This window comes from Magallana gigas, chromosome 5 (genome assembly GCF_963853765.1).
Source record: "Magallana gigas chromosome 5, xbMagGiga1.1, whole genome shotgun sequence".
NCBI classification, from domain to species: domain Eukaryota; kingdom Metazoa; phylum Mollusca; class Bivalvia; order Ostreida; family Ostreidae; genus Magallana; species Magallana gigas.
In genome coordinates, this window is record NC_088857.1 from 53,468,940 (window position 1) to 53,491,121 (window position 22,182).

The 22,182-nt window shown below is 34.7% G+C and overlaps 4 protein-coding genes and 1 long non-coding RNA gene across 7 annotated transcripts in view; 3 read left to right on the forward strand and 2 right to left on the reverse strand.

Annotated features, from left to right (window-relative positions):
- The first annotated feature begins 1,064 nt into the window (after nt 1-1,064).
- On the forward strand, nt 1,065-3,392 carry LOC105341603 (tetratricopeptide repeat protein 32). 3 transcript variants are annotated; one of them, XM_011448195.4, is made up of 3 exons: nt 1,065-1,232; nt 1,423-1,580; nt 2,626-3,392. In XM_011448195.4, the coding sequence occupies exons 1-3, from the start codon at nt 1,105-1,107 to the stop codon at nt 2,751-2,753; spliced, it is 414 nt and encodes a 137-aa protein (XP_011446497.3). In that variant the 5' UTR covers nt 1,065-1,104; the 3' UTR covers nt 2,754-3,392. The 3 variants fall into 3 exon arrangements, with proteins under 3 accessions (XP_011446497.3, XP_034336249.2, XP_034336244.2); XM_034480358.2 differs by having other exon boundaries at nt 1,187-1,326; XM_034480353.2 differs by having other exon boundaries at nt 1,198-1,338.
- Nucleotides 3,393-4,909: 1,517 nt separating this feature from the next.
- Nucleotides 4,910-6,313, reverse strand: LOC136275241 (uncharacterized). Its single transcript, XR_010713764.1, has 2 exons — nt 5,820-6,313; nt 4,910-5,122 (listed from the first exon to the last, which is right to left on the reverse strand). It is a non-coding gene; the product is annotated as an uncharacterized lncRNA (long non-coding RNA).
- A 182-nt stretch (nt 6,314-6,495) lies between these two features.
- LOC105343175 (F-box only protein 43) lies at nt 6,496-11,123 on the forward strand. Its single transcript, XM_034480342.2, has 5 exons — nt 6,496-6,698; nt 8,019-8,728; nt 10,062-10,158; nt 10,388-10,540; nt 10,651-11,123. The coding sequence occupies exons 2-5, from the start codon at nt 8,019-8,021 to the stop codon at nt 10,900-10,902; spliced, it is 1,212 nt and encodes a 403-aa protein (XP_034336233.2). The 5' UTR covers nt 6,496-6,698; the 3' UTR covers nt 10,903-11,123.
- Nucleotides 11,124-12,535: 1,412 nt separating this feature from the next.
- On the reverse strand, nt 12,536-18,921 carry LOC105343171 (tRNA-splicing endonuclease subunit Sen34). Its single transcript, XM_011450421.4, has 6 exons — nt 18,733-18,921; nt 16,079-16,216; nt 15,756-15,856; nt 15,375-15,588; nt 14,268-14,426; nt 12,536-13,158 (listed from the first exon to the last, which is right to left on the reverse strand). Exons 1-6 carry the CDS (start codon nt 18,806-18,808, stop codon nt 12,971-12,973), a joined length of 876 nt encoding a protein of 291 aa, XP_011448723.3. The 5' UTR covers nt 18,809-18,921; the 3' UTR covers nt 12,536-12,970.
- Nucleotides 18,922-18,936: 15 nt separating this feature from the next.
- Nucleotides 18,937-22,182, forward strand: part of LOC105343172 (zygotic DNA replication licensing factor mcm3) — a 14,163-nt gene continuing 10,917 nt past the window's right edge. The window contains exon 1 of the mRNA XM_034480378.2: nt 18,937-19,097. Within this exon, the coding sequence (XP_034336269.2) occupies nt 19,029-19,097 (69 nt within the window). The 5' untranslated portion in view covers nt 18,937-19,028. The remainder of the gene's footprint in view (nt 19,098-22,182) is intronic.

Sequence of the window (22,182 nt, forward strand, 5' to 3'; positions counted from 1 at the left end):
TAAGTGTCCTAGACTTGTCAACTAAAATATGAACACATCATCTCGTGATTGTTTTAATAGCATCAGATATCAATCAAATTAATGTCTGTGCATAAATTAATGCGATGTATACCGACTGTGTACGTATTTTTGATTAGCCCTCCCACTATGTTAACTAGATTAGACGGCCATTTCATGTATGATTGATAGGCTTCAAGGTATTGACAGATTTGTTGATCACGGATTCAGTCTAGCTGTCATTGGCATCAACTTAAATCCTCCATTTTGCACATCGAACTGAAACAAAATGATTCCACTTCGTAAACTTCTACGAATATTTCTGTGACATATCACACAGTGGACCGCTGTTGATTCAGATACTATATGTAAGTATTATTATATCAGTAAATATCTAAATGATGCGCGATAGATTCGAGCAATTTAACGAAGGATTCGGCAAGATAATGGAAGTGTTATGTTCCAGCAGATATTTTTATGAATTAGTTTCCGAACTATCAATGTTATCTATTGTGAATTTAGTTTTTTCCAAATCTTCAGATGCTTTATGTTATATGTACCTGTTTAAATTTCATATTGTGCTGCCGCCCGCTGCCGACATTCTCTCTCTCTCTCTCTCTCTCTCTCTCTCTCTCTCTCATTGTTTTTATGATTTACAGTACACCTAAAATTACGTCCAACCTAAAAAGTCATACCTCTTTTAAAACATACCACATCGCGTATTTTCTGATAGCAAGGAATTGGTTAAAATTTGTTTTTAATAAAAATTGCTTGTAAAGTTATTAATTAAATTTGGTTATTTATGTATATGTAAACAGTTAAATCAGGATGAAAATATTTACTGTTGTCTAGACAGTCTAATCTAATGACCGATTAACAGTATCACGAGTACATGTTCACTGACCCCCCCCCCCCCCCCGTAATCTTCACATTGGTCTTGAATTTCTTTTCTTTTTAATTCTTGTGTACTGCAAGCTGAATTCATTATAGTGTGACTTAAGTTTTAACTTATATCACTGTACACGTGCTGTAAACATTCTTAAGCCACCCCCCCCCCCTTTTTTTTTAAATAACGAACGACAACTCATGCGTGATGACAGCTAACAGATGGAGGAGGCCGAGAGGATATTTGAGGAGGCAACATCACACGAATCAAACTCCAACAATCTTATAGCGTCCGATTTATATACAGAGTTTATTAACCAAGCCTTGGCATGTCCAAATCGACAGTCTTTGTGAGTTAATACCGTATACATAGGAGTCAATTTAATCACATAACTCGAATTTCCTCGTGATGAACCTGTTTATCATTCTTGGTAACAGCGAAAGGTATTTGATATGGTAGGGAAAACGTATGATTCAGTTTTAGGTAATTAGGAATGATTGTTTACATTAATTTGGAATACCAGCTGGTTACAATTTTAGGTCCGAGAAGTTAGCTTTGGCCTTCAACAACAGAGGATTCCTGAAATACAAAGCAGTAGACTTTGACGGTGCCATCACTGACTACACAGAGAGTTTGAAACTTAATACCAGTTCCTGCATCACTTACTATAACCGTGGGACGGTTTTATACAGGCTGAGTATGTGATCTTCTGTTGAATTATCTTGAGAGAAATATAGACAGATTATAAACATAGGCGTCGGAACCGGGGGGGCTAGGGGGGCCTTAGCCCCCCCCACTTTTTTTTTGCAAAGTTAGACCTAACCATTAGGGACATAGCATCATAGAGGGTTCAGCCCCCCCACTTTTTCTCGCAGCAAAGATAATTGTTCCTAAATTTACCTTGAAAGATTGAGAAGTTGGAGTCAAAGGCATACTAGCCCCCCCCCCCCCCCCTGGATTAGGAATTTCATGATTTGGGGGGAAAATTTTGGTAGGTAAGATTTTTTTTTGAAGTATAGGTACATGTATACTCTATACTCCCCCCCCCCCCCCCCCCCCCCCCACGGATTAGGATTTCCATGATTTTTGGAATTAGTTTTTTTTTCCTCAATATTTCTGAGGATTAGTCTAGCCCCCCCACTTTCAATTTGCTTCCGACACCAGTGATAAAAACAAGCTCTCACTCAACTATGGGCGATGAAGGCTTGTTTGAACAAGGGAACTTGTCCATATCAGATCATTTCGAGTCAAACTCAATGAACGGTATCAAACTATAACTGATAAACTATATGACAGCACTGTCCAAGGATAAACGATGCCATAACCAGATCAAGTATAAGGCTTATACAGGCATTGTCTGCGGCCTATTCAAATCATGTCTTGTGACCCCAAAAAATGTTTAAAATCTAGTGCCCAGAATCCTCCCTTGCTCTGTGATTGTAGTCCAGACTTGATCCAGCATTTCCTATTTCTATTTCTACGATTGCTTGAAGCCTGTTTCGAAGTTAAATATTGTTAATTAATATTGAAACAGTATAAAGTTAAGGTTTTTAATGATAATAAGGTATCAAGCAATTGTTTTGTATGTAAGCAATACCCTTACAAGAATTTTCTATACCTTATAATTTATTGGCATTATATACAATTTTACTGCATATTTTATTTCCCAGTACTTTTATTTTTCTTATCATAAAAGATTTCTGTCAATCAATGAAAAACTTTTATAGATATTTCTTTTAAAGGTAAATTTGATGATGCTATAATGGACATGAAGAAAGCCCTGTCATTAGATCCCAGTTTTGAACCAGCGCAAACTGGTCTACGGTGCGCTCAACAGGACCGAGAGAACAAACTGAAAAGAGGCTGGTGAAGATGCACCACATACTGTTACTGAGGCCTTTACATTAAAATTCTGCACATCCTATGTGTACTTCTATGCATAAACACGTCACTCAGTAAAGGGTTTATTTATTGAATATTTTAAATCCACCTGTGTGATTCTAAACTAACTAAAAGTACTGATAATACTTATAAGATGTCCTTGTATCTGAGGTGTCGAAAACCTTTTATGACCACTGCCTCACATTCTTGCTACTTGAATTGCTGTCATCACAGATTCAAGCTGTTTTGCTGTCCTGTTTCATTCTGTTGAAATTTTACTAGCAAAATATATTTTCCTTTCAATTCTTCGTTAAGTATGATAAATAAATCTATATCCCATATTTATATATGAGTTTGTTTTTTATTTTCATTATATCTGGACTTGTTTACAATGGCAATAATTAGAATTTGCATTTATAAATCAAAAAAATATAAAAACACAAAAAGATATGTATTTATATTTTAATATGTGAAAACAAGGTGATGCAATGGCTTATTGCACAGCCTGAAACTGATCTCAGAAATGTTTGTGTTTATGATACAGCTGCACAAATAATGGGTAGTTCTTTACTGAACTGGCTGGACGATGGAACACAATGATACACAGAACACACGTCTTCTTTTCTCACCTGGCGTCGAAAACAATCACTGAATCAAGTTAAGGAAATTTTTTATAAAAAAGGCATCTAGTTTTAAGAAACATATTTTGTCAGTTGTCATTAGCAGAAAAATCCCTCTCTCATCTACTCATTCAAAATTGGTCTTGAAACAAAGAGATCAACTTTTTAAGTCTTGTAATAAATGAAGAAGAAATGATTTTTCTATTAATACATAAAGCATTTTATATTATAAAAACATGCTCAACTACAACATACGGTGTTTCTGGGCAATTTGGGAATGGCCAATTGACTGAGAAGTGGCACAGATGTGTTCCTGTATGAGTTTGTGAAAGTGCTGCAGATCTGTGGATCTACAGGAAAAATTTCGATTGACATGCCTTAGAACTACAGTGTTTCGCATACCAAAAAAATTGTGATGTACTGTGCTAAAAAATTAACTTTTGCTAGTTTTGGACTAATTAACCTGATTTCCTAACACATTACTTACAAAAAATTATATCCCAAGAAATCCTCAGATGTTTGACAACAGACATCATCAATTTACTCGCCTCTTTTAAGTTAAAGAACATTAAAAGCCCTGCAAAGTGAAGCAGCTTCCTTTGTTAATATGTAAAAATTGAGACTCTCAATCTGCATGTGAATTAAAATATACTTCATTTTTTGAGGTCAGTTGTCATGTTTAGAGAAGAACAGCAATGACATAAGAAATAAATTGTCTAAAGAATCTTATTTTTTACACAATGCTTTCAACAGATAAGGTTAATCACAGGTAGTCTTAAACTAGCACAAGTTTTCAGCGCTGTAAATTGCACCTTTTTAGCACTTGGGAACTGTTGCTTAGTACATCAGTAATACATAAAGTAGAAATCAGTTTTCCATGGAAAGCACACACAAGTTGTGCATGTGAATTGACCCTAAAAGAAAATGTATTTAATGGAACTATGACAAAAAAACAATTCTTTGGGCAAGACATAGTGAAACACCGTGAAAAAAAAAAGCTATTGGAAAATTTAGAAACCAAATTATGATATAGAAAGCTGGGATCTGAAACATTATAAATAAATTTTGATCTCAAACACATATCAACATCTATTCTATTGAAATTGGTGAGAAGGATACTTCTTTTTGTCCTCTTTTTGTACATGATTCTGTAACCACACTCCCTACATCGTATTGGATCTCTAGCTTTAATTTCATTTTCTTGGTGGCATTCTGAAATTGCAAATGAACAGACAACAAAGAACTATTACTGTTAAAATCAAACCAAGTTGATGATTGCATATGTTTGTTCACTATTCAATCAGATATGCAACTTTATATATGTATAATAAAGCTTAGAGCATTAAATAAAAATGAGAAAAAATGAATGTCGTTTTATAGTACCAATCATTTTGGTAGTACATGTATCAGATACAAATTTGTCCTTTTAATTAGTAATTTGCTTCCAACACCACTGTCATCTAATTTCTTAAACATGTCATGAATAGTTTAAAAGTATAAAAAATAAAAGTTACCTCCACATATATAGATCATTGTCTGTTGTTTCCTTGGATCTGTATTGCTAGAATCCTTTGACTGTTCCATACTGGTTGCAAGCTGTCATGGTCAGAGAATGAAAAGTTCTGTACATGTATATCAGTTTCAGCTTTTTGCCAGTTTAATTAGATTGGAAAATCACTTCGCTGCATGCATCAGTTCATAATAAGTGTGTTCGCTATAACCATGTTTTACTGAAATTCTAAAACAGGTTATGTGTTGAAAAATGAATTATTTTCCATTTTCCATACAGTCAAGTCGTACACAGACCAACTCGAATACAGGTCAACTCGTATACAAACATTTCCGCATAAAAAACCAAAGTCAGCTCGTATACAAGGTATTTTTGAGTCATTAACGTTAGCTTATACTAATCACCCTTCTAGACAATGAAATTCATCTTTTGGTGTAACATATTATATAATATTTTCTTAAATACATCATCTGTTGTAAAAATATTTGACTCATGACTAGCGTGCAGCATTTGTTATATTTATTATCATATTTAATATTTGACATAAATTATAAAGGCATATGAAATTTTTGTATACGAGTTGACTTTCGGTTAACCACACCGGGAATTTTTGTATACGAGCTGATTTTTGGTTGTTTATACGGAAATTTTTGTTTACGAGTTGACCTGTATACGAGTTGGTCTGTGTACGACTTGACCGGACTCCGTTCTTCAGTATTCAGTAACATTAGTCTTGCCCACTTCATTCTTTCTGATTGAAAACATTGATCTTATGATTTGTTACCATTACATCTGCATTTCTCTTCATTGCTTAACATAATGCCAACAATTTATCCAGCTGGTGTGTCAAATGATTGTAGCCACAATTTGCATACCACTTAAAACAAAGATTTTTTTAACTCATTTTAAAACATTTCTTCCTTACCTAATATACATGCACTCTGTACATCCGCGTGATTTGGAGCAAAAATAAATATAGCAATATATTGCATTAATGTCAGCAGGTATATGGTGTACTTCGGCAAAAAAAATAGATCTCAAAACAACACCCGTGAACTATTACAGCACCGCAAAACCTTTATCCTATTCCAAACTGTTAAAAGACTGACACTTTATTTATATTTGGCACTACATTGAGTCATCGTAAATTACTAAATAGAAAGCAAAGGAGTGTAAATGTGCATTTATCAGATGAATATTTACATATTCTTCAAAAACATATATATCATATATTCATTTTAAAGAGTTCATAATAAACAGAGTAATACGACATCACAGAAATAATTTCAATATTAATTTGTTTAAAGATGAACTATATTATATAAGAGGATGATGTACTGGAACATGATTTTTCATGCTTAGGGCGATACACCTGTGAAACAACATGTTAAATTTGTACAATACACAAATCTAAAAACCCTTACGCTTACCTATTTGCAAAAAAAATATCTTGTTATGAGATTCAAAGGCATTAAAGATTTAATCTTCTCCAGTTCTAACTTGAAACGCCATGTGAAATTGCTGGAGGAAGTGACGAAATTCTATCTTGTAAACATTCAGCGAACTTCCGTTATACCTTTCTTCGTAGGATCGCATCGAAAAGTCAAGAGGTGATCCGGCATTGTTTTGATTGGTCAACGACATTTTGGCGAATCATTTGAAACATTTGCCAAGTGAGTGAAAAACACACAGAGACCGAGTAGATATTTGTGCAAGTTTTCATCACGAAACTTTATATATCGTGGAAGAATTGAACACAAGAGAGTTTAAAAATTGAAATGAGAAAGTGATTTACGTCAGAAAGGTAAGATAATCTGATATCTATTAATTCTCCAGCATTGACTTATTTATATTTGACAAGGAAGGCTTCCCGCCTGTCGAACGACTAAGCCGGATGGTAAACGTGTTTATGGTTTATATATATATATTTTTTAAAGTATTACCAAATAATATTTCTAGGATAAAAAATATATTTTAAGTTGTTAGTAAATGTTCTATTTATATTTTTCATTCATCATAAAAAAAAATCTCAACATAAAGGACATGTTCTTTTGAAATCCACGCGCCACAAAATGACATAACTGTCGGCTATTCCATGCAGCATTGATTTATATAAAATTGTCTTTTAAATGATTAATATACAATTATGTCCATATTGTAATATTTTTATTCAAATAATATCACATTTATAATTCATGACACAACATAACTTTTAAATTTTCAATCATATAAAATAAATTTAATAAAATGAATTTAATAAAATGCTTTATTACTATTCAATTTTTTTTAATAATTATTCATACATATATTTATAATCGAAATTGATTTCTTTTTTTTTTAATTGTCAAAATTTTATTTTTCTTGATGAAGTTGATATGAATTATATTATAATTGTTATAACAATGATCAACATTCTGATCATGCTGAGAGAAACTGAGTCAACGCCTTACATGTAATGTATGCCTACTAATTATCTTAACATTATTTATTTAATATGCAAAAAACTAACAGCTTAAAAACCAAACAATCAATTTATGTACATTTGAACGAAAATTAAGTGTTAAATAAACTGTAAAACACCTCCAGTTGAAGTGGATTGAAACCATGGTAGGATTCCAAGCTGATAAGACAGGTGACAGCTTTGGCAGTTTTTACAACAAGCTGAAGCCTTTGATCTAAGAAAACACTTCATTAGAAGTCTATTAATTCCCCTGGTGGTACAGCAATCCTCACATGTGATATGAATTTTATTGCCCCAGGGTACAAATTTCCAGTTTTGATCTTATTATTAAATAATTATCTCTTAAAAAATAAACAATCCAGAACAAAAAAATTCCCCTGCAGCAATAAAAATTGCAGATACCATTGTTTATATAATGACAATAAAACTTTTAATAATCTTATCTCTCTCATTCTTTGAGAGTGATTCTGGATTAACAATCTTTCTTTATAAATGATAATAGGATCTACTGATTTCTATTTTATTTGGAAAAGGGACAGGTACTGTTTTGGTCATTTCATTGTGTGCTTATACTGATATATTACATTAATAAGTTTTGAATCCCACAAGCCTAAAAAGTTTTTATTCACTGATATGTTATTGTTTTCGTTGGGTTTTTTTCAGATGGATTTTGAGCATCATAAACTAGAACAGTGTCCAGATTTGAGTGGCTTCAATGAAAAGGGAAGAGCATTTAGTACAAGTACACCGGTCGTACACAGTAAACTTAGTGATCTCCCCCCTCGGTCCCTGTCGACCAGTGCCTGGTCCCCCAACGATAGTGGGTATGGGGACTCCCTCTGTAGCAGCAGTGCTGGAGATGACACCTGTCAGGTGACACCAACAGCAAGCAGGGGCAGCTTCACCAGCTTTCGACTGACCGGTCTGGATCTGAGCCCAAGTCCCACACCGACCGTTAAGATCAGCGGATCACTACAGACAGACAAACATGTGCCCAGGTTCTCCCTCGGTGTTCACACACTGGACTTCGAAATTCCTGAAGAGGAACAAGTGTTTGAGAAGTTCTCCCCCTACAAGACTGAGAGTCCCATTCCTCACTACAGTTTGGAGGATGAGGCTGAGGACATGCTTATTGAGGAGTCTGAAACCTCATCTGCCCCTTCTTCGTCCTCGAGAACTCAAACATCTTGTTCAAACTTGACAGACAGATTTGATGCAGTGTTAAAGCAGTGCATGCCTAAAGTACCCGACAGAATGATTGGCAGAAAGATGGGGCTGGAGAAAGTAGACTTGATTCATGAACTTGACCACAGAGGGATGGGGATTATCATAGAGAAAATTGTCAGTTATCTCCAGGCTTCAGATATCCGCAGGTTAGTACATGTAATACAAGTAAAAGAAATATATAATGAGATATAGTGAATATGCATGCAAATCGTTTACAGGCATGATGTTGGTGATTTAATTTTCAAAAAATTTGTAACTTAAAATTAACAAAAACTAGGCATGGGAATATATAAATAAGATTTAGGGCATTTAAAATGTTGCTTTGTGTTGCAAATTTCCAACTTTTCGTTTTTATTCTTCATAAAATATGACTTGCCTTGCCTCCTGTTCACTGAACTGTAAAAGGCTGAATAGGTTTCTAATAATTGAAATAAGAGGCTAGCAGTGTAGATCAACTTGATCAAGAATAATTTATGCTAACAGAGTTTATGGGTTTTTTTGTCTTGGTCATTTCATCAATGAGTTCAGTTGTATAATTCTACCAAATTACTACTTGATAATATTAAACCGGGTCCTGTATTCTGATTCATCCACTCTTTCACTGTGTCCACCGTTCACCTGTTGATCTGACATGATACAATCAACAAAAAATGGATAAAAGTATGGAGAAGACGAAATGGTAAACTTTTTTGATTTCCATAATCCTAAATTGATATATATATAAAAAGAAATCAAGTTGAGTCCAAGCTCAAATGGTGTTTCAATAGGAATTATCGGGACTCATTCAGGCCAGCTACTGATGGATTTAGTCTATGTTCTCTAAATACCTAATCCTGTGTTTGTGTAAAAATCACATATTTCCCCCAAATATTTGCTGGATTAAAATGATGACTTAGTATGCGCAGTACAAATCCAGTTATTGTGATCAAGTGGCCAAGAGTCTATCGACAGCTTGGGGGATCTGTTGTGTTGGATCAGGCCTGGGGGGATTATCCCTCGGCTGGCCCTGTGATTGTTTGTGAAACTGGTCAGTTGTGACCTCACAAATATGTACAGAAGTACTGACACTGGGTAATACTCATCATCACTGTCCATGATTTGTTACTGTGCTAATCCAGCCCCCAACACTGGGCTGTAAACATACACCCCCAGGGTGTGAAACAAACACCAAGGCCCAGAAAAGTCTGATGGTCTAACAGTAAACCCATGCCCCCCAGCCCTCACACAGTCTCTCTATACGTAGTGTTGAACCTGGCATTGATGACTCTGTCAATGCCAAATCAATAAAAAGTTGCTGCCACACTGCTATTGATGAGGCTGCCCCTAATGGTCCAATCACTTCATCATGCCAAGTTTGGTATAAAACAACTCATCAGGACAGATTTTCTCCATTCAGTGCCTGAACTTCTCTCAAGCAACATCAAGATTTGAAGTCAATTCACATATATTTAGATCTTCATTTCATTGTCCATATTTTAGGATGTGCAGAGTTGACAAAACATGGCGATCTGTGTGCAGCCGCTGGGCAGTAAAGAAGCCAACAAAAAGGCAAAGATTGTTGAAATTGAGAGACAAGGTAAAAAAATAAGAAGCAGTGTGCTATCTAAAAAGATAAAGGCATTAAACAGATATTAATTTCTTCCATTTGAAAAAAAAAACTTAACATTTTAACTGGAAATAGAGAACAAATATAAAACTAAATAAATTATAGTTTCTTTAAACTACATTAACAATTAACATTTACACTTTATGAAACATGTTATTGGATGATGCACATATCATGACCTCTTTTCAATCACTTGCAGGAAAATGCGAGTCACAAAGTGCCCCAGGACTTGGACTTAGTGGGGAGAGGCCTCACAGTAGGGGAACAGACCACGCTGAGTACTGTCCAGGCAGTGCAGGAACGAGTCCCCCCACCCTGCTCCATTGGCACCCAGAGGGATCTCTTTGTACAGGTCAGTCTATAGACACAAATATCTACATAACATCCCATTCTTTTTTAACGTCAAATACTACTTATTGACATTAGAGACTTATTTCAAGATTTCATAACTTTTTATTTCAGACTGCTGGAACTCTGAAAAATGAGGAGAAAATGACCAAATGTCCCATGTGCCAACAAGCTGCCATTGTGTACCCTGTGGAAGAGAGGGGTGTGTGCCAGTCAGACAAGTGCCATTTCGATTACTGTGTCAAGTGCTTTCACCCATTCCACCAAAGCAGACCCTGCGTTCAATTAACAGTGAGCAAAGTCAAACGAAGTAAAGACTCAAAAATAGGTGGAAAACGTGGAAAGCAGAATCTGAGGCGCTTATAGCACAGATAATATGACTCTCCCGGTCATTGACCTTCAACAGAGACAAAGGAGACTCGTCCCCTCCTTGAGCAGTGCCACCTGGTGGTGCCCTAGTCCCAAAGCCAGTGTCCAATACGGGACACCAAGATGTGAACTTTCTACCACTGCCAAGTTCAACAAATCAAGTATCAGCAGGCAGCTATGTAACCACAAGGTTTCAGCCATCTTTACAAGGCTAATGCCATCTTAAATCAAAATCCACCAATTGTGTTCAATTGTTCATATTTTTTTGATGTGTTCATTTATCTTAAGTGTTCAGGAAATGAACAAGTGTTTTTAGAGTTTGATGCATTCTTATATTTTAATATATATAATTTGATTATTTTTTTCAAAATGTTTTTTTAGTCTATATATCGTTTTTTAATTGTATTTTACTACTTTCACTATTACGAATAAGTTCAATTATGAATTATTTAGTATTTTCCCGATTTTAAGCCCATTTGTATTTTAACAGTAATTATACTAAAATTCTCTTCACAAGCCGATATAAAATATTCAAATTTTGCAGCATTTATATTCTAAGATAATCAGCACATTGTATTAACAGGCATGTCTTTAATAAACAGATTGATTTACTTTGTTGCTCCGAAATGAACTTTATGCAAAATGTGATGTGCATGTTCAAAAATTATATTTTGAATAAATTTATATCTTTACATTAAAAAAAAGTTGTTTTTCATTAAGTGTTGAAATTCATTCAGAGAAAAAAAATATACCATTTCCTCCCCTTTTCAGTTTAAGCTAAAAAATAAACTGCTCTATTAAAAGAACTTTAGAAGCTGCATTTAATAATTTAACTCTCTCCAATTTCTTTTAATCTGTACAGTAGAGGAATTGAAGTTTTGAAAAAAGGGCTCAGGTACTTTGATGTAAACACATGCTTGTTTCCAGGGGTTAGAACCATTTTAACAAGACCTTTCACTTTCAGAAGGACATAATTATCTATTTCTTAAATCAAAACAAGTTTAAAATGATGCTGGTTTTAAGTGAAATATACACCAATTGCATAGTCTAGGCTCAGAAACCCAGCAAATCTTGTTGATTTCAAAGAGCCACATAGCTGAGTGGCTAGCAGTGAAATAGACAGGCCTACCTCATAATGCTGTTTGACACAACTACCTACAGTCCAAACTCTTGTAAAATGGTTCTAAGATGAAGGTCATCAAAGTTTGTAGAGAAAACTGTACCACCTACAGATGCATCGCAGGATTGGTTTATTTATATGTATCACTCTTTTTCAACAATCAAAGAAATTTAAATATCCACAATTAAACAAATTGCACTTTTTCCATGATGATTTTGATAAGGCATGCATACTGTGCATATGGTATACTGTAAACCAACTTTTATTCGCATGCATGAAATTTTTGCAAGGCTCATGAGAGCCTTGTTGTCGCAGATATTTCTCGCTGGGGACCAGATGTTGTCATACAAATGTATGTTTGTTATATTAAGAAGGGTCTGGATAAGGCTTGGTCCCTTAACATTAGTATTCACAGACCAGTTTATTGGAAGTAAATCACGAAATAAAGTCCTCACAAATAAAAGTTGATTTACAGCATCTCTAATTATGAAATATAAGGTAGTCCTGGTCTAATGTTTGTTACACAGCTTTATTAAATCAACGTCATGCACAGCAATAATATCACTTCTCTGTATAAATGTACAGACCCACTGAGTTCTCTGTCATGAACCACTTCTGATTGCAGCAGCCTCCACTGTATTCCAATCTACAGTTCTTAACACTATATGTTAATTCAACCACTCAATATCTCAAAATTTTTAAAAATCTTCATTCTAAATAGAATAAGGAAAGTATTCACAAGACATCTAGTGTTGTTTCAGCCGCATAAGCCATCGAGTACATGCATTCATTAGGATAAATGTTGTGGTAAATACTTTACAAAACCACAATGGTCATTGCTAAGTACCACTAACTAATAGTGAGATATCTTACATATAATTTAGCAATAACTCCGTAGACAATGGTTGGATGTTGTCCTTAAATATATCAGATATTGAAGAGATATCAGCTGATCCCACTCCATTGCAGTGATATATAAGAAATCCTTTGATTGCAGTCCTGGGAACACATTAACACTGTTTTCCTTACATTGGATCCAAGTCTTCCCATTCTCACAATGTCCAGGGCAGACATTGGTTTATCATGTGGGATGCAAATTACTATGTAATGAGAATGATATCTAGATGGGTCGCCTGTAAAATAAAATCACCTATTTAGATATCAGTGAAGCTACAGCTGCTATTGTAATTGGTTAGATATCAGCTGAGGTAATGAAAAAAAACATAGATCTCAGTTATTTCATTATATTTGCATTTCCATTGTTCTTTCCCATTGTAAGCCCATACGGAGGAGCTGCAATTATTTCTCTATAATCGCAATTGCTCTGTCAGTATACTATGACGTCATAAAGGTGTAACGTTATATATACTTGTCCATGACGTTATAGATTTATACCACTATACGATACATCATGTGTTTTTCTCCAACTCGATTAAAATTGACGTATTTACATGTAATATTAAAACATGTTTTTGATAACATTTTAAAGGAATTACTGTTATAACATATCATTGATTCTGTTAACAAATCTATGTGAATTAAAAAGATACATTACAGTCTGAATGTTTACTTTTGATGTAATAGCTAAATGTCAGGTCTAGGCTAATATAGGGTATTTGCGAGTGGTAAAATGCAAATATAAGTAATAAACAACGATTATTTAGTGAACATGGCGTTATGAATAGCAACTGCTCTGCTGGCATATTTTCCATGATGCGCTAGCGCGCATCATGGAATATGCCAACAGAGCAATTGCTATTCATAACGCCATGTTCACTAAATAACGTTGTTTATTTCTTAAATATATATATTAAAGGAAGGTTCATTTATAGATATCAAAGGTTCATTATATATCAAAAGGTTCATTAGATATTTGGCCCCACCGTCACCAACTTCCTCAAGTCAATACTCAGCCTCAAGTCTGAGTTTTTACCTCAAGTTTATGCACTTTTCTTTTAAGGATTTGAGTTGAGGATTGAGTTGAGTGATTTGAAAATTTTGGTGGTGGTGGGGCCAGAGGAAGATTGGTAACACCAAGTACAACTATACAAATCAAAACCATAGCTGGAAAAAGCTGATTTTTAGTTATCATTAAAACAAACTCAGTAATTCTCTTTTAAATCACTAGGAAACATAAAAGAGAGTACATTATCAGACATCAGTAGGTAGAGTCTGGTATGAGGATCAAGCCATACTAGTATGCTAAAACAGGATGAACCTTTTGGCCCAATGATTCCATTACCTGGGTAAACCAGAAAATCTCCTCCAAACTTGCTGCCATTTGAAAGGAAGAAGCCCTGGTTCCACAAGTCTCTGTACACATGATATCTCAGTTGCTCCTGCTTGCTCTCTGGATGTGACCACTCAGCAGGAATTTCTTGATCCAGCCGATAGGGGGATTCTGAAATGTTTGAAAACAAGGTCTAACTCATGCAACATATGGTATCTGGCAACATATGGTATATAGTATAGGTAAATCTCATGAAGAGGATGGTTAATAATACAGTTGAACTTTGATATCTCGAACACTGATATCTCGAATACAATGGATATGTCGTAGTGATTTGTAAGTCCCAACCCCTTATATTTTAAGTATTTTACCCTCAATATCTTGAATACTCAGATATATCAAAGTTTTTTAACAGTCTCATCTAGTTCGAGTTAATGAAGCTTGACTGTACATGATTTACTTTTTAATTCATACCTAAAACTAGATGAGTCATTAATAATAATATTGTATTTGAGACACAAATGCCAACCCCCTCCCCTCTTTCAATTCGAAATACATATGTAAAGATTATCCTCACACCAGGGCAAACTTTTGTGAGTTGGGCCATGTCCAAAGAATGTATATATGTATGTACAGCTGACGGTGGATTTCAACAAAACACATTACAAGTAATTCAGTCTCTCACAGAAAGACATTATTTGTACCATTTATATAGAAGTATTTACCTGGAAGAATATACAATATGGTCATCTATGGTACCTCACAATACCAAGACATGTTTTTAAAGACACTATGTCACAAGATGGCGATTAAAATGTTTTGTTAAACTGTTTGTATCACTCAAATCAGTTGTCTATCATCATAGCTCAGCAGTTAAAGTATCGGACTTGTGAACTGCAGATCAAAAGTTTGAATCCGCCTGGGGCTTTTGTTTATATTTATTAAATCATTTTTTAAAAATAATACTTCTAACATGTATATCCAATTTTTTTTTCACCTATTTGGGTCATATACTTCTTATTCATCATGCTATCTTTCATAATCAAGTAATTTTCTGCTGGTTTGAGAAACTGAGCCACCTTAAAATCATATATTTTGTCATTCTGCCAGAACATGTACCGGTAAATATCTGGACAAGGCTGAACTTTCTGGGTATTGGAGGGATAGGCACTTTGTCTACATCAATACTGAAGTCCTCTTCTTTTTCCGATGGCTCTGTTGCTTCACTTGAGTCCTTTTTCTCTTCCTTTTGAGCCTTTGCCTTTTTCCCCTCTATTATGTTTGCCATGTTTTGGTAGATTTCCTTCTTCCTCTCCGCTCGAAACAGATCCACCTGTCCCAGATAACATCATATTGTGATAAGTACATTGAGATCCATTATATCAAGGTTAATGAGTCATATTTATAAAGAACCAAATTATCAAAATGAAATGTAGGGCCCAGGAGATTGTGTTGTTGTTTAAGTTGGGATTGGTAGACATTATTCACTAGAGATAGCACCTGTGATTGGTAGCTGGCTTCCCTGTACTCAATAAACTCCTCTCGTTCCTTTTCACTAGGTTCCTTTAATCCAGTAGCATCATTCAGAAGCAATATTGCACCTATTTATAATTTTACATGCATTACAAACTCATAATACATGTACAAATTACACAATCTTGAGCGCCTTTGGATAACACTGATGTTACTTTTTCTGAATATTCAAAATAACATGTCCATTATGCTTGAATTTTCATACACTTCATTCCATTAAATTTATTATTCTAATTCATTTGAATTTTAAACAATTTCTACAAAAATTACCTATTTATGATTTCATGTACCTTTTTCAAGCAAGAGAGTAACTTCTTCTTTAGTAAGTTGAAGGGGTAAACCAAGATGGTTGTTTTGCCTGGGTAGTCGAGGCAAGCATCCAATCAGACACCCAACAATCCTCCACTCCTCTCGTATTTTGACAGCATCTTTTAACATGGAAAATAAATATTCATAAATTTATGTTTTAGACCTTTTATTTAGAAAAAAGAAATCAGTCTTGAGCATTATCATGATTATGAGGTGATAATTTTTGTTGCAGATGGATACAATCCAATAAAGCCAGAAAAGCTTATTGTGAGATTTGATCATGCCTCGAACATAATCATCACCTAATAGCATTCAATAATGATTTCTAATAGAATGAATATTCCTTATTACTGGTATTATATTTCTAAAACTTTCCTTAATTGTATTATAAAATTATTAACATTTTTACATTATTTTGATTTGTATAATATTTAATGTATAATAAAGCAAGATTTTCATTAGATTAGCATCTCCTCTGCTTTTTTTTGCACCTTGACCATCCTTCTGTCACAGAATTATCATTTTAGTTAATTATTAATCATTATTTACATTATTCATTTCAACAGTCATGTTTTCATTTCCCATTATTCATATGTTTCCATTCACACTGCTTCATTCATACATAGGTTTGTAGTATAAACGCACAAGAGGTCACGTGATTGCGTTTGGGGGGTGGATAGGTGGTTTCTCGCATTTGAGTGAGTGCCCATGTCAGTTTATATAAACAAATTTATATCACGAACTTCGAGAATTAATATAATGACGCCACCCGAGACAGACAGTTGATGTCTGCTTTATAGCTCGTCAACTCCACTAAAAATTTATTTATTAGTACTAAATCGCTGTTATACATGGTGAGTTATTTTAATTAAATTTATGTAATTCAAATACCATCTACCTAATGATAAATTTAATGAGTGAATGCAGAGAATGAGAATGTTTTAATAATATTATAATTGTATATGATTATGGATCACTTGAGGAGACCATTTATACAATAAATTCAGTATTATTTTATAAAAGGCCTTGGATTTTTGGTTCCCAATGTAGCTCACAAAATATATATACATGTATCAGCTACCCCTTAAAATAGCACCCATGTTGGGACTCCATGTTGGAAAGGAGAACTTTCGCACAGGAACAGATCAAAAGAGGTATGGCGCATTTAATATACCATTTGGCCTCAAATATAGCCTTTTGCAAACATCAGACATTTTCAATATTATACAATATTTAGTGTAAATATATTCAAAGAAACGCAAATTACACATTCACCATCCTCTAAGAGTCTTAATTATCTTACACGACATCATTAAAATATTCAGGTTTTGTTAGGGATATATAGGAAAGTAGTTAGTATACGATAAAAAATTGGATATTTGACTATTTGAACCACTCTAAACCAAAGACATCCTATGATTAAAATTATGTTCTACAGGTATTGTAGTACACGTTTACATTGAATTAGTTTTGGTTTAACGTGGTCTTCGGACTGAAAATTAGACAAATATTTCAATTTGAGTCTTTTATAATACAATCATGTTTATAGCCATATATATTGAAAATGCATCTGTTGAAAATGTTAGATGCGTGGCCTAGTGGTAACGCGGAGGTCTTTTTGATTTTGTGGTCGCTGGATCGAATCCACTAAGTAGTAATTTTTTTTTTCACTTAAAATGAAACATGAACAGAATAGAGAGATTAAGTTACACATATCTAACCTTCTGGTTTTTTAAAAAAAATTATCTTGTTTAATTCAATCTGAGTATGAGTACACCCAGTATAAACAGTTCTCTTCATTAACACTGTACATGTACTCTATTTACACTTATATCCATTTCACTTTGCTTGAACTTATCACGGTTCAGAATATCAACTTAATACTGTTATACACAGAGTTTCCCAAAATTTATGACAAATCAGTTGATACAGACACCATTATAAAATCAGTACAGTGTATCAGGTTTCGAAAATTATATTGCAACAGCTAGGTACCTGAAGTTATTTTCAGCAACAGGTACTTTCCGTCCAAACACAGGAGTAGGCAAAATAATGGGAGAGGCGCTATTATCTTTCTATCCAGAAAGTAATCACGCCACTTTGGAAGTTCATTAATAATTAACTTATATTTGCATTTCTTATCCTAATAAACCGGATTTCCCTGCAATTTACACTGTTGGTATGCATATTTTTTGATTTTGTGTCTATATTTACTCATCATCCTTGGGAAGCTAAACACTGGTGCATAAGTGTACACTAATGTAAAGCCTTCAAGCTACTCTCATTTATTCATTGTTTTCAAAGTCACAAATACACCAGGTAGACAAACTTTTGGAATAACTCTAGCCTACGTTTTGTCGGTGGAGACACGGGCCCTGGAAGTTATTGTAAATATATTGCATGTGCATGTATAAAAAAGTGCAATATATTTACAATAACTTCCAGGGCCCGTGGGTGGAGAGATGTGCACAGAAATTGTAGTCAATTACGATCAGATCAACTTGCTAATTGAGAAAGTCTCAGTGTAAAGAGATTTTCAATGACGGATATTTTCCATGCCCTAACCCAACGGAAGAGCCACTAAAAAAAGTATACATTGATATGTTTTCATTTAATTAATACGTGTTAAAAATACCTGTAGAACTCCAAATTAGGGGCTTGTCATTTTGTAAATAAACTTTGATTGGTTTTGTAGCTGACATGTTACACATTTCCTCACATAATGCACTCTATGTTTATAATCAATTCATAAATATTGGGAATCTAAATAACTTCGCTATTTTCATGGGCGCAGCCATTTTGGAATTTCGAGCACCTGGGATAACGTCCGAGGTATTGCCGAAAAATAAAGTCACGTGATTGAAACGGCGCGAAAGAAGCACATTGTCAACAAAGCAGGGAGGGAAAAACTGAGTAAAGGAGAAGGAAAATATGGCAACTGATATTGACCAGCGCTTGATTGATATCCAGAGAGAGTATGTAGATTTCCTAGATGATGGGGTAAGTGCTGTTTTGTTTACAGGATTGCAACCATGAATTAATATCATTAAATGAAACGTCAGTTTCCTGTGTACAAAAGTCTAAAAAAAAATCCAAATAGAGTGCTGACTTAATTTGCCTAACAATAGCAGCTGATTTAACTTTATAACTCTTAAAAATAGATTAAAACTTTTTATGGCCATATATGAAGCTTTTTAGCTCACCTGAGCCAAAGGCTCAAGTGAGCTTTTCTGATCACAATTTGTCCGTTGTCTGTCGTTGTCGTCGTTGTCGTTGTCGTCGTTGTCGTTGTTAACTTTTCACATTTTCATCTTCTTCTCAAGAACCACTGGACAGATTTCAACCAAATTTGGCACAAAGCACCACTAGGTGAAGGGGATTCAAGTTTGTTCAAATGAAGTGCCACGCCCTTTTTAAAGGGGAGATAATTGAGAATTATTAAAAATTTGTTGGTATTTTTCAAAAATCTTCTCAAAAACTATTCAGCCGGAAAAGCTTAACCTTGTGTGGAGGCATCCTCAGGTAGTGTAGATTCACGTTTGTTCAAATCATGGTCCCCGGGGGTAGGGAGGGGCCACAAGAGGGGGATCAAGTTTTACATAGGATTATATAGAGAAAATCTTTAAAAATCTTCTTCTCAAAAACTATCAGGCCAGAAAAGCTCAAATTAAAATGGAAGCATCCTCAGGTAGTGTAGATTCAAGTTTGTTCAAATCATGGTTCCCGGGGGTAGGGTGGGGCCACAATTGGGGGATCAAGTTGTACATAGGAATATATGGAGAAAATCTTTAAAAATCTTACTCTCAAAAACTATTAGGCCAGAAAAGCTCAAATTTAAATGGAAGCATCCTCAGGAAGTGTGGATTCAAAATTGTTCAAATCATAGTCCCCAGTGGTAGGGTGGGGCAACAATTGGGGGATCAAGTTTTATATAGGAATATATAGAGAAAATCTTTAAGAATCTATTAAGCCAGAAAAGCTCAAATTAAATTGGAAGCATGCTCAGGAAATGTATATTTAAGTTTGTTCAAATCATGGTCCCCTGGGGTAGGATGGGGCCACAATTGGGGGATCAAGTTTTACATAGGAATATATAGAGAAAATCTTTAAAAATCTTCTTCTCAAAAACTATCAGGCCAGAAAAGCTCAAATTAAAATGGAAGCATCCTCAGGTAGTGTAGATTCAAGTTTGTTCAAATCATGGTTCCCGGGGGTAGGGTGGGCCCACAATTGGGGGATCAAGTTTTACATATGAATATATGGAGAAAATCTTTAAAAATCTTACTCTCAAAAACTATTAGGCCAGAAAAGCTCAAATTTAAATGGAAGCATCCTCAGGAAGTGTAGATTCAAAATTGTTCAAATCATAGTCCCCGGGGGTAGGGTGGGGCAACAATTGGGGGATCAAGTTTTATATAGGAATATATAGAGAAAATCTTTAAGAATCTATTAAGCCAGAAAAGCTCAAATTAAATTGGAAGCATGCTCAGGAAATGTATATTTAAGTTTGTTCAAATCATGGTCCCCTGGGGTAGGATGGGGCCACAATTGGGGGATCAAGTTTTACATAGGAATATATAGAGAAAATCTTTAAAAATCTTCTTCTCAAAAAATCTACTAGGCCAGGAAAGCTCAACTTTGAGTGGAAGCATCGGCAGGTAGTGTAGATTCAAGTTTGTTTAAATCATGGTCCCTGGGGGTAGGGTGGGGCCACAATAGGGGGATCAGGTTTTACATAGGAATATATATAGAGAAAATCTTTAAAAATCCTCTTCTCAAAAACTATTTTGCCAGAAAGCTCAAATTAAAATGGAAGCATCCTCAGGTAGTGTAGATTTAAGTCTGTTCAAATCAAGATCCCCGGGGGTAGGGTGGGGCCACAATTGGGGGATCAGGTTTTATATAGGAATATATAGAGAAAATCTTTAAGAATCTATTAAGCCAGAAAAGCTCAAATTAAATTGGAAACATGCTCAGGAAATGTATATTTAAGTTTGTTCAAATCATGGTCCCCTGGGGTAGGATGGGGCCACAATTGGGGGATCAAGTTTTACATAGGAATATATAGAGAAAATCTTTAAAAATCTTCTTCTCAAAAACTATCAGGCCAGAAAAGCTCAAATTAAAATGGAAGCATCCTCAGGTAGTGTAGATTCAAGTTTGTTCAAATCATGGTTCCCGGGGATAGGGTGGGCCACAATTGGGGGATCAAGTTTTACATGGGAATATATGGAGAAAATCTTTAAAAATCTTACTCTCAAAAACTATTAGGCCAGAAAAGCTCAAATTTAAATGGAAGCATCCTCAGGAAGTGTGGATTCAAAATTGTTCAAATCATAGTCCCCGGGGGTAGGGTGGGGCAACAATTGGGGGATCAAGTTTTATATAGGAATATATAGAGAAAATCTTTAAGAATCTATTAAGCCAGAAAAGCTCAAATTAAATTGGAAGCATGCTCAGGAAATGTATATTTAAGTTTGTTCAAATCATGGTCCCCTGGGGTAGGATGGGGCCACAATTGGGGGATCAAGTTTTACATAGGAATATATAGAGAAAATCTTTAAAAATCTTCTTCTCAAAAAATCTACTAGGCCAGGAAAGCTCAACTTTGAGTGGAAGCATCGGCAGGTAGTGTAGATTCAAGTTTGTTTAAATCATGGTCCCTGGGGGTAGGGTGGGGCCACAATAGGGGGATCATGTTTTGAATAGGAATATAGAGAAAATCTTTAAAAATCCTCTTCTCAAAAACTATTTTGCCAGAAAAGCTCAAATTAAAATGGAAGCATCCTCAGGTAGTGTAGATTTAAGTCTGTTCAAATCATGATCCCCGGGGGTAGGGTGGGGCCACAATTGGGGGATCAGGTTTTACATAGGAATATATATAGAGAAAATCTTTAAAAATCTTATTCGCAAAATCTATTAGGCCAGATAAGCTCAAATTAAAATGGAAGCATCCTCAGGTAGTGTAGATTCACGTTTCTTCAAATCATAGTCCCCGGGGGTAGGGTGGGGCCACAATTGGGGGATCAATTTTTACATAAGAGTATATAGAGAAAATCTTTTAAAAAAATTTCTTTTAATAACT